Source organism: Hesperophylax consimilis, chromosome 4, assembly GCF_061612785.1.
Source record: "Hesperophylax consimilis isolate HC1 chromosome 4, BYU_Hcon_1.0, whole genome shotgun sequence".
In the NCBI taxonomy this organism is placed as follows: Eukaryota; Metazoa; Arthropoda; class Insecta; order Trichoptera; family Limnephilidae; genus Hesperophylax; species Hesperophylax consimilis.
In genome coordinates this window covers 27203182-27216577 of record NC_142839.1, presented here as the reverse complement: position 1 = coordinate 27216577, position 13396 = coordinate 27203182, and the positions used below count along the sequence as shown (strand labels likewise).

The following is a 13396-nucleotide window of genomic DNA, read 5'->3' as shown; positions in this document are numbered from 1 at the left end:
CCGGTGACCCGGTGACCCGGTGATCCGCTTCACTCGTTCGCGAACGAAGAGCCGGTGAGCCGGTGAGCCGGTGACCCGGTGACCCGCTTCAGTCGTTCGCGAACGGTGAGCCGGTGAGCAGGTGACCCGCCAGACCCGAAGAGCCGACTCACCCGTTCGCGAACGAAGATCCGCATACATCGTTCAACGGATCTCACGGCTCGCGGGTCACTACTGACGTACTGACCGGATTGATCATATATATGACATATTAATACTGGTATTCCCGCTTGCATAACATTTTAGTTGTTGTGTCGGCACTTATTTAGTTTATTATAACAGGAACAAGGAAGAGTTATATTATGTTCATGGTTTATTTTCAGTTAATCATTGATATCGAAATAATCGTAAAAAAGTAATGTTGGCATTGAGTGTTGAGTGGTCTCACACCGAAGTATTTTGTTTTACAACACAATTTTTATATTATTATTGCACTTATTTGGGACAGAATTAATTTAAAATAGATTTAAGTTTATTTTCATTGTTCTATATTTTGATTCCATTCACCAATTGATTTTTTTAAACTTAATTTGAAGAAATTTTTTCAATATTATTGATATAGATTATAGATTTTAATTTAAAAATAACACATCTGACAATTTTTGTGGCCGCAGAAAAATGATTCCAAATTTCACTCTTTTTTCTTGTGGAAATCATGGTAAATTTAAATTAAAGCTATTAAAAAGTTCGTAATTATGTTTTCCGGGTAAAAAAAAACTAAAAAGCGATAAGAAACGTGATTCAACGATTACCGTACGATTGAAGTTTGACGTTCTGTACCAAAAACCTAACGAAACAAAAGATTTCTCGATTTCATTTTTTCATTCTAATAAAAGGGTATTCCAATAAAATTGGGAATCCCCTTTGAATGTAATCATAAATATACGATATATTGATCGATTTTTCTGGGCAAAAATTTTGTCTTCGAAATATATAATATTCCCAAAGAAGCAAAAATGTCGGAATGTTTCCTCACGATAGCAAGGTCCCATCTGACGAAGCGCAGTCCTGAGAAATGACCTTTAAAGCATTTATCTTTTCAGCTCATTCTTCCGGAGGGAGCTTTATCAGACGCAACCTGTTATGAAACATCATAAAACCCTAAAAATATTTTAAGTGCAACTTTTATAAAAGAAAAATGAAATCTCATGGTTTCATGTTTAAATACTTTTATTTTATAAGCAATAATTATTAGCCTAAAACACTCATCCACGTTGAAAAATCTCCTGATAAAAGATACATGACACATCTCTTATCCGCGAAATAATTCAATATATACTAGTGTTTCAGGCTAATAATTATTGCTTATAAAATAATTGTTACCCTTTGTGCTATGCATAAAAAATCTTGTCTTAAATATTAGTTTACCAAAAAAAAATAATAAATACTTTTAATTTCACCAAAACATAAAAATAGCACATTGTATAATAAACGATCCAATTTGATTTCGGTCACAATGTACAATTAAAATAAATTTCACTAGCGAATCTTAAACATCTTAGGACACTGTAGAGTGTAGAACACATGTCGATTTCAATATCTGTACCATTGTATAATATCGACGACTACACGTATGTATTCTTTTATCGCGAAGAACTTTGTTTTTATTTTATTTATGGAGGGGGGAGGGGGGGGGGGGTTCAATCGAGCCGGTTCACTGAAGCGGATCTTTCAGGTGAACGGGACCCAGTGAACCGGCTCCCTCAACTGAGCCGCTTCGCCCATCTCTACTGCAGATTTTATTGATATGTGACAGCTAAATATCCATGGAATGCATCCACCATAGATAAAAAGGATTATTAATATTTTATGCCTATAAAAAGTTTTTTTTTGAAGCCAGTCAAAATAAATAGATTTCGTAAACAGCGTTCATGCGAATTAGACGTTTATGTGTTATAATGATTAGAATTTTAATTAAATAAATTGATAACATTAATGGTAAAATTATAAATTTTGCAACTATTTACTATATTCTTATATAAGTACTTTTATAAATCCTGCATTGTCACTTTACTGAGTCCTGGCCTGACAAGAATCAGAAATGTTTATTTATGGACCAATTTGACAGTCTATGCGTAAGTGGTTATCTATGGTCTTCGCCGAACCGATTTGACAGATGTCTCGTTGGTCTTGCTTTCCCGCAGATTTTCCAGAGGGGTTCCTCCAGTATTCTGTTTTTCACGAACCTTACAGTTTGATTCCGCTCTTTTTTCTCTGAATATTTATATAATGTAATACGAATGTATTCATCCAAACATAAATATTAGTGCATTATTGATTGCTGCATTTTAAATTAATCGAAACATCACTTTCAATTTTTTGGAACTGGTTTACAGCCAAGTTCATTGAATTTAATTTACCCGACTGTTAAATATTTTCGAAAGATGTTGAAATTCACAGTTGTAATTTCTTAACAAGAAATAATATACGTATGGCATTATGTTTATGCAAAGTAGGGAAGCTGTCAGAGTGAAAGTAAAGGTGAGCTATTTATTATTATGCCGTTAACTAATGTAATACCTTTAAATTAATCTGTGTTTTTTTACTAGATTGACGGAACAAATGAGTACCCGTTTGTGTTTCATCTTTAATCATTAGTGCTCGTTCTCTTACAATTGTGGTTCTTGTTAAAATATTTATATTTATGATTAAAATAATTATATTAAATTTCTATTTCCAAAATCAACAAGCATGAACTGACAAGTTCAATAGCTAACTAAATAATCAACCCGTTAAAATTACAATAATAAAACCAATTTATTAGACGCAAAGTATGAAATTACAATACAAGTGTTGCTTATGTCTATATTCTTTTACTAACATGCTGTTAACACAATTCTATTTCGTTCCGTGTTATTTCTTCACCAAATTCCATAACTTCAATTTCCAAGATAAATCAATGTGATAATGTCTAATATTACCTTCACAATTTTACCTAAATAAATGATGTTGAAATGAAATAGATTCTAAAGATGCGTACAGTGAATTCTCGATCGATCATTCTCCAAATAATCGTTTTCCCGCATTGTCTTCTGTCCCGAATTAATCTCATTGAAAACTTGCAAAAACAGATCTCATCGATCGTTCCTTTATGTATCATTTTATTGCATTAATCGTTTAAAGTACGCAGTTTTTGTACTAAATATTTTGCTCGATCGATAGTTTAAAATGTAAACATATAAAACCATATTTCTTAGCTTAATGCTTGGTTTCAATTAACGGTACTCGTAAACAACGAGCGGAACATTTGAAATTTTTGACATTAGTCATTAGTTATGCTATTGTAGCGTCAAACACGGCGATGCAATCTTTCTACTGTGCGGAAATCTTTGAAAACTAGAAAGTCGCATTGACATTAAAGGGCAAGTCCTACCACGGTGGTAAGGGTCGAAGAGAGGATCTCTGTGATGTTTTGCGTTAACAGTGATGGAACTGACATAAGCGAGCCCCTCACACTCTGAAATCGCTGAAACCCGTGTAGGTGTTTTAGGAATATGAAAACTTTACTAATAAAATATTATGCAAACAAAAAGGCATGGATGATTACGAACATTTAAATTTTGTTTTTTAGGTACCTTGACACAGCAATAGGCGTAAAACAACGAAAATAAATAAATATTTTATTATTTGTAGATAACTGTGCAGCTCACCAAAGTGACACTACATTTATATGAATGTACCATTTTTGTACATTCTCGCGTCTATTGTTTTCCCGCTTTCATCGTTTATTTCAATAGGACCCTTCAGAAACGATAGATAAAGGTTTCACTGTATTAATAAAAGATTAAATTATTATTAATGTTATCTTGTCCCTTGATCATTCTACATAAATAGTTTTACTGTCATGTTGATTACTTTACAATCTTATAAATTACTTAAGTGGATAATAAATTGTATCACTAATATATAATTCTTGGAAGAAAAAACTGATTTGAATACAGAGTTATTTATTGAATATGTTTTTGTTTCAGAAATATGACGGACAGCTTCCACCAGAGCTACAGAAGTTCTCAGTGGATCCACAAATCACATCTCTCGAAGTATTACAAAGTATTCTGGCAAAGGCTTTCAATTTAAAAGGAGATTTCTCTTTATCTTACAAATCCATCGATGACGTGGGCCAAGAAGACTATCTGGCGCTGTTTTCTGACTGGGACTTGGATGCTGCATTCTTACGGTAGTAAATAAACTAATAACCTCTTTTTACAATATCTTTATTAATAATATCAACACTGTTCTGGCGTTTTCATCACATTGCTACATTCCAAATGCTCTCCACTGACTCCGCTCCTCAGGCCTTCCTGGATTGCCCCTCACCTGTCTGTGGACACTGCTCGCTTCCACTGGTCCACCCATCAGTCTTTGAGACCTGCAGAATATTTTAATGGTCCTACCCTGTTCTGGCATAAAGCGTTCAATTGTTAGGAAACTCCATCAAGCATAAGTTTTGTAAAATGTTTATTTTTAACTTGCTGTACCACACCACGCATTGCTGTGCAGATAGAGAAACAATAGCACGTGTTGCTTTTGCGTCCAACAGATGGCACTGTTTAAAAAAAAAAAGCATGTTTTTTCAACAGATGGCGCTGTTTTTCCAAAATGAGCATGTTTTTACCTGTAAAATATACATTGCATTTGAATGTCAAATTGTTTTCAGAATTATTTTGAATATAATTAACAAAAAACACATTCTTTCAATATTTATTTGTGAGAAAAAACATGATAATATCTTACGCAAAATCGTTGGACAGTTACAAAATGGAACTTATTCGCTTTGTAATTTGGTGAACTGACGAAGATAAGTCTAATACTTTACACAAAGCATCGTAATTTTGTATTGTATGTTTACACCTGTCCGATATATCATAATCCTGCCATGTATACATTAAAGTCGCAATTCTCTAAAAACACTAGCTACTGCATTTGGATTTGAGAACAGAAATAATCAGTTGTATTTTGGTTCCAGCGCACAAAATGCATCTTCGTTACACGGTACAGAGCCGTGTGTTCATTTACGAGTAGACGTTAAACCCTTGGTGGAGTGCTCAGGAGAAGTAGAAGAGAGTCAGGTGTCCACCACCAGGAGATGGCCCTCCAGACAAACTTCAGATCCCTCGGCATCCACCAGTCAGTCATATAACCAGGATACCTCTTCTGAACACAGACAAACTCAGACTGGATTTCAAGGAATATTTATGAATCAGGTAGCATGTTGTTAATTTTAACATTATCTGCAATGCGGTGATTTATTGACGGCAACCCGGCTTTATAATTTTTCTTTTCAGTTTTGCATATACATTACTCTTCTGTTCTGGGATCTGAATATGATTTCTTTCAACCGTGCATTTAATTTTTAATGTTGTTAAATTGTGCCCCCATCGATTGATTAAATATGTTCCAGATGGAGAAAACACTAAGCATTGTCTCTCGAGCACTAAATTTATCTGAAGACCCCAACGTCCCGATGCGGCAACCGCTGAGTGATGCGGAGTTCAGATCTTTCTTGGATCCCGTGGGACAAGTTGTTCAGGGAACCAAGTTACGGGAAGTCATATATTGTGGGGGAATTGACCCTAGTCTCAGGTATTTCAACTCCTTGTTTGATTACCTCTTTTCCTACATGTCAGTGTTGCATTTCTGCCTAAAGATTTCTTTTTTTTTCTGATTTTTAGTTTAAATTAAACTAATTATTTAATTACGTTATTATGTTAGAAGTTGTTGGTTATTTCTTGTTTTGCGCATTTTAGGAAAGTTGTTTGGAAGCATATCCTGAGTGTCTATCCCGAAGGCATGTCCGGAGAGCAACGAATGGATTATATGAAGAAAAAGTCATTAGAATACTACACGCTGAGAGACGTGTGGAGAGACTGTATACAAAGGGCACAGGTATCTGCTTTAATAATTCTTTTACTCGTGACTTCAGAGTCGTCTGGCACTTTGAGAAAATGTAATAGAAAAACTAATTTTGTGTAACATTTCCATGTTTTTATTTTAGGTGTCGAGTGATTTAGCGTACGTAACTAGCATGGTTAAGAAAGATGTCTTAAGAACCGACAGGCATCATAAATTTTATGCTGGCAGTGATGATAATCAAAATATAGCTTCATTGTTCAATATACTGACTACGTAAGTGCTATACATAATACAATAGTATGTATGTACCTAGTTATGTTAAATATGACCCGAAGGGAATAGGGTCGAATTAGCTCAGTGGTTAGAGCAGACCTCCGGAAAGGCTAAGGTCCTGGGTTCGATTCCTAGATGCAATCGTATCTTTTTCTGATTTTTTCCGTTTCAAATTTTCATTTGAGAGTTGCTAATATTTTCTTCAGTGATTAAATATTTTAGTTTGAGGTTTTACTCATTAAGTTATTCCAAAAATAAGATGAATTTTAGTTGAGGTAAAGATGATTGACTATATGTTTTAATTGAAGGTACGCCTTAAACCATCCCCTTGTCAGCTACTGTCAGGGAATGTCAGATTTGGCCTCACCGCTTCTTGTCACCATGAATGATGAAGCCCACGCCTATATCTGCCTGTGTGCTCTCATGTCCCGGCTGTATCCCAACTTCCTCCTAGATGGCGAGGCAATGACTCTAAAGTTCACACACCTCACCGAGTCATTACAAGTCTACGATCCACAGTTCTATGCTTACCTCAAAAACCAACAGGTATTTATAAATCTAAACTTTTAAAATGTCCTCATTCCCTGCTCACTGTTAACTTTTACTACAACTACAAATGAAATGTTTGCTTTCAGGCTGATGATCTACTCTTCTGCTATCGATGGCTTTTACTTGAAATGAAACGAGAATTTGCCTTTGAAGATTCTCTCCGTATGCTAGAAGTGCTCTGGTCTTCGCTACCTCCTTGTCCACCATTTAAAGAATTAGCTCTCAAGGACAAAACATTTTGCCCGAGCTATTCCATCGAAGGCATTGACGAACCTCCCATCAGTCCTCTGATAAAAACCCCTCGAGACAATGCTTATACCAAACTGTGCGCCATGCGAAGACAGAACTCGTCAATGAGCCTCGCAGCCGCCTCCAAAACTAAAATTAAAACATACAAACGGATGAACCAAAGTCTTGATGAGAATATTGGTAAAAAGAACACGAGCCCAACAACATTGATCTTTTCTAAAGAGTTTCAAAGTTTAGATGATGCCACTATTAATACACACTTGTATCAATCCTTGCATAATAGTCATAATGATTCTGATGCCAAAGGAACTCAGAACACCATATCTGGAAGCTCCTGCAGCGTGTCCACCGTATCGTCTCTAGAGCAGGAAGGAGATATGGTGAATGTGATCAAGTATGCTCATTCAATCAATAGCAATCAGCCACCCAAGTCAGCCAGCACTGAGAATCTGATTATTAGTGAACTTGAGATTGTTGCAATTCCTCCCGATGTCTCAATGAACAATCATACTAAAGAAAACCTTCAGCGAATAGCTCTCACAGAAAAACTAACCTCTTCCCCGGATAAACTCAATTTTCACAATAAACATTTCGATGAAAAATCATCTGTGAAGATAATTGAAAATTTTAACGAGTTCAAGAAACTTTCCTCAAAAAATGATGTGAAATCCATTACTAAAAACTGTATTTCGGATTGCAATCAGTCTTCAGAAATTTTAAGAGAAACTGAATTTGAAGATAGCAGCCCGGATGATTCCAAAGAATACTCTCCCATGACAACTTCCATTACTAGAGAGCTCAAACTTGAATCTGAAAAGTTTGATCGCCAGCTTTGTAGTCAATGCGCTAATAGATCTAATCCCTCTAATTCATTTGATGCTGATTCTATGTACGAAGGAATAGATTACAAATGTTCTAATTTTGAATGTGACATTCATATTAATAGTAAAATAAAGAAAGACAACATGAAGATTCACACCAATAATGGAATGAAACTTTATGACAACAGCGGTATTATTAAAAAAGCAGGAGACAAAAATAATCACAATATATTCGTGTGGGAAAACCCTCTCCATGACAGAGTTCCAGGAATGGAAGAAATCAAGGCGGGTCTTAAACAATCGGATGCCAAAGAAAGTCCCAAAGATCGGGAAAGTGATGATACAATGAACATTCCTCTTGACTCAATAGATGCTCTAAAGTCGATTAATAACCATTCTCAAGAACATCATTCCGAAAAATATAAATGCCTCGAATCTGAAGCCAAACCGAATTCCAGGTTCTTTTCTAATATGTCGCAAGAACTAGAGAATGCCCGTAGAAACTGTGAAGTTTTATTAAGCAATAAAAAACCTTCCAATTTACATTCCATAGCGGCTACCATATCAAATTTCCAAAAGAAATATGACATTCAAGCTCAACCTTTGAGTGGTGCTGATGGCTACAGCACCGGAAGTGTGAACGTTGGAGAAGAAGTCGGAGACTCGAGTGAACTGAAGCAGATTCCTTCGCCGCACGCCTTTGGTGGTGGGAACCCCTTCCTCATGTTCCTGTGTTTGACAGTACTGATGCAACACAGAGACCACATCATGCGGAATCACATGGACTACAATGAACTTGCTATGTATTTTGATAAAATGGTCAGAAAACATAATGTCAATCGTGTTTTGAATCAGGCCAGGAGAATGTATTCGCAATACTTAAAACTTCAGAGTGACCGTTGATTATTCATATCCGACTTTTCCAGTTTCTTGCTTGATAACATTGTCACATTCTCAAATCATTAAAAGATATTATCTTACGTTCACTTTCCATAAACCAGCTAATGATTTGACACTATTGTAAATACTCTGGAATGATTTACTTCCTCTGTTCGGTATTTACAAATTAATTGTTGACTTCCCATCTGAGTACCGGCAACCCGCCTTTTAACTTGTAAATAGTTGTGTAAAAAAATCTGTGATCTTTATCATTTAACATAATAATGCATGTTCCTCTTTTTAATTTTACCAAAGCTTTTACTTGATGCATTTTTTAGCTGTGATTATTATTTTTCTTATGTTGTACATACTTTTGCTTCACTGATTTTACAAAATACCATCATGAGTAGGAAATCTGATTTTTATCAAATATCTTGTTTCCGCATGGTTCCTAATACATATTGCTTGTCACAATTATGACTTGAAATCGCATTTTCTGTTCTAGATTTAGTTTATTTTAGTTTCAACACATCCTCGATGCTTAGATAAAATCCGAGTGTATAAATTTCCTGAATACATTTATCTAATGTGCTTATTTTAGTCAGCCTCTAAAGATTGTATAATAATAATTAATTATGTTACTTGTGAGGATTTCAAACAAAATGAGTACTTTGATAATGTGTTCATTAATTATTGTGAAACATGGCTACTCTCTCCAAAAATATAATAAAAAAATTATGTGTTACATATTTAGGTAATTCTGTTATCACTGTAATTTTTATTTATATGTTCACTCAGTCCACTGGGATATCGTTGACTTGAATACTGCCGCGGTACATAAAATCACAGGGTCTCCTTTGTGACTCTCAAGCATCTCTCAAGGAAGTCACTGTGTTTTATTTACCGCTGCAGAATACATTCCACTAAATTGTCACTAAAAATATTTGCTCTTAATTTTCTATGGCACCAATTTAAATGTAGACTTATGAAAATAATAAATGAGTACATATAACATAATAGTGTACATAATGATTATTATTAAAACAATTACCAAAATTCTCTTAATGATTAAAAATAAATATACTATTGTATATTTCTGTAGAAAGTAATCATTAATAATAATAAAAATCACACATACTGAATACAGTATTTTTATAATTTGTTTTGTATTTTTTCCCCTAGTTGTTGCTAAAAGAAGCATTTCCAAAAAAATAAGATACATTGAACTGACTCGAAATCGACCATCCATAAATTTACATTCATCAAAATAACAGGGAATCATTTCTAAATTCAATCCACCTTCATCCACCTCTGTTTTTTTTTATAGAATTGCGATAGACAAAGACAATACAAGATTATTATTTTTAAGTTCATCAGTAAATGAATACACAATGGTAGGTAGAGTATTCCCAGGCAGAGTTTGTATCATCGTCATCATGAAGCATTCTGATGGAACGTACGTTGTAACTTGCTTGTTATAATATTGATGGGTGAAAGTGACCATTCAATAGCATCTTTAAATAGTATAAAACGAAATCGCTATCCGCATCTGTCTGTGCGCTTAGTTCTTCTAAACTACGCAACGGATTTTGATAAGTTTTTCACTATCATTTAGAAAATTTCTTACAGAAGGTTTAGGTATATCATACATGCATATTATTTTTACAGAAAGTAGAGAAAAGTCAATGATTTGAAATCAAGTCGTAAACAAATATTTTCGGGCGCTTACATTGCTAACGCTGGCTAAACTTTATGAGATAATGATGTACTACGGAATTGTATATCTTTAAATGGGTTCCATGATATTTCATCAAAATGACAATTAAACTCACCTTTAAAAAGTGATATAGAGTCATTAAAAGTGATGAAACAAAAACTAGGTTACCTATGTAAAAAGTCATTTTGATGAGATACCCGGTCACCCTTTAAAAGTACCACAGAAAAGTCTGTGATGGTTTATGTCTATCTCCTAAGGATAACCCCCACCAATGCTGGGTACACGTCAGCTAGTATGTAAAAGACCTATGTAGTATTAGTTAGTACCAACATCAATTAATAAATACGTTAGATTTTATTTGTGCGTACATTAATAAATAAGTGAAATCGGCATAAAATCGCGAATCAGTATAAGAATTTGATTTATTTATGTGCATATACAGAGTGTCCGGGGATAAAGCGCGTGTAAAAAAGATAGATAACTTTTTTCGAAATTGCAACGTTTTAAGGTAGTTATTAGTTAAAAAAAGTTGAATTGTCTGTAAGGGAAAATAAATATTCTTCTATGGAAAATATTTTTTGTATGGGAAAATAAACATTGGAATTTCGAAAAAAGTTATTTACCTTTTTTACTTCTACCATCATGTAGAATCACCTCCCGAAGTTAGCGCACTTTATCCCCGGAGAACCTGTATTTACGTGTTCTGTTGAAAATATATTATGTCTCAAGAAATAGAAACAAAATTGTTTTCAAGTAAAATTGAATTATTGTAGTTACATTTTAGAAATGCGTAATAAACAAAGAATCCGTTAAATAACATTTTCAAAGGAAGGAAAAGACATATTAATATATATTTTACAAGTATTCTAAAAATTCCAATATTCAAAAATGGGTGGTCACATTATCATTTCATTACGATAAAATTTTAATTAAGTGTAACAAATTTAGAAATAAGTCTCCCAGACAGGAACCTATAAAAACTTTATATCTATAAAATCATATTATTAACCAATAAGTATGTGATTAATGTTAATTGTCTGCCCTCATCCTGTGTAAATTTTATTATGATTGTGTGTGTTTTATGAATTAAAGCATTTAATATTTTTACTTGTTTTTACAACTGGCAATATCATATGAAAGAAACATAGGAATATTATCAGATATTCGACATTCTAGTATTTTTTCGTTTTCATGCAAGACGTGTGACGATCTTTTAGGGTGATCATCGATGACGTGCATTCAACCTCTACCTGGGAGTAGTATTATTATATATTCTATTACTGAGCCAAATTATGAGTACTTTTCCGGAAAACAATTTATCTTAACATAATGACTTTAAAAAAATGAAGATGTATCGTTATAACATTCCAAATTAAAAATTACTATTTATATATATACAGGGTGTCCGGAAACTCGTAGTACAAGCGGGAAACTGGTGAATCTACATCACATTTGGAGTCGATTTTGTAGTATTTTTTTTTTTGATTTGAGCTTTCGTTATCGAGTAAATCGAGTTAGAAGTTGATTTTTTTTAAATCAAATTCTTATAAATTATTACTGAAGATCAAAGTACCCAACTAATTAAAACTATTTGAAAGTAAAACAAATGAAGAAACTCAGATTTGAAGCATTATTTTGAAATCACCCTTCATTTAATCCGGTGTAATCATAAAATATTTCTGCTCTGCAGGGTTAAAACATCTGTTGTTCAACCCTAAACACCAGAAAAAACTTTAACCCTAAAATAGCCGAAAAATATTTTTTTTTGTTTTTTGTGAAATGCTCAAATCAAAAAACTTTATTTTTTATTTGGGTTCCCCATGTGGTGTAGATTCTCCAGTTTCCCGCTTGTACTACGAGTTTCCGGACACCGTGTATATATATGACTACGAGTGGTAATTTTTAATTTGGAATGTTAATTAAAATTAAAGTGGATATATATGAATTAAATTTATAACTTTTTTTAAATTTATAAATTTTTTTCAATAAAATTTTAACTGTACATACCTATAATATTATTAATACAATGTAGTAGGTACCTAGAACTTATTGATATTTAATGTAATTTTTTTACTTCGCAATTATTTTATTGTGTTAGAAAAATGTTGTATTTTTGGTATACATAGTACTGAAAAAATGATTTTTTTTTCACTAACTCGACCCAATCCCCGGACAACTCGTGGGCAATTTTGCTGTAATATTATTTGAAAAATCGTGTAATAACCCAAGATTCATATACAATTATCTGCTGGACCACACAATTGTGTGCCATTTGCTTTAGAGAAAGATATAGATAGATAGTGGGCTTTCCAATTCCTGCCTAATTAGTGGTGGAGATTTATTATAATCCTCTTGGGGTGAGGTGATATTATGATTGTAAATAAACAGAAGATTAAATCATTTAATAAATATCCTGATGATTTTGGATGTGGAGTTTTCTTTTCAATACTTATTTTAATTTTTTACTACTGATTTGGAGTTTCTCCATTTCTCAACTATTTCCTTCTAACATATATAAATTGTCCTTAGGTACAAATTTTTATGTTGATCGTTTGAGAGACGTGAAGGCTTTAATTGAACACAATATAAGTACTTATTTTTAGATGTAAGAAGTACTTATGATATAATTTTATGTAACTGTGTATTGATGATAATTAAAGTAAATTAATATAAGTAATAAATTAGTATGAGTTATACTCCATTTGCTTGTATATAATAATGTTTAAATAATAAATAGTATGATAAGATATCCAGCTCATATTTTGTATTATTACGTCTGCCTGTGTTTGATCATGATTCCCTAATAAATTTTATATAAGAAATAAAATACAACTGAATTTAAAATAGAATCCTATGCAATGGTGAACCGTGGTTAGGTCACTTGAACAAATATAAAAGAAATCGAACAGTAGGTACATTATAATGTGACGTTATTAGCATAATAAATTGAACTGAAGAATTTTCAATCGAGCGGTCAGTAAATTTAATGTAAAAATTAGTATCAAGATTTACTAAC

General features: G+C 33.2%; 1 protein-coding gene across 1 annotated transcript; it reads left to right on the top strand.

Annotated features, from left to right (window-relative positions):
• Positions 1–2169: 2169 nt before the first annotated feature.
• Positions 2170–12358, top strand: LOC149424483 (uncharacterized). The gene is made up of 8 exons (XM_089651599.1): positions 2170–2520; positions 4011–4216; positions 5006–5243; positions 5441–5622; positions 5787–5925; positions 6035–6165; positions 6474–6711; positions 6801–12358. Exons 1-8 carry the CDS (start codon positions 2479–2481, stop codon positions 8685–8687), a joined length of 3063 nt encoding a protein of 1020 aa, XP_089507725.1. The 5' UTR covers positions 2170–2478; the 3' UTR covers positions 8688–12358.
• Positions 12359–13396: the final 1038 nt, after the last annotated feature.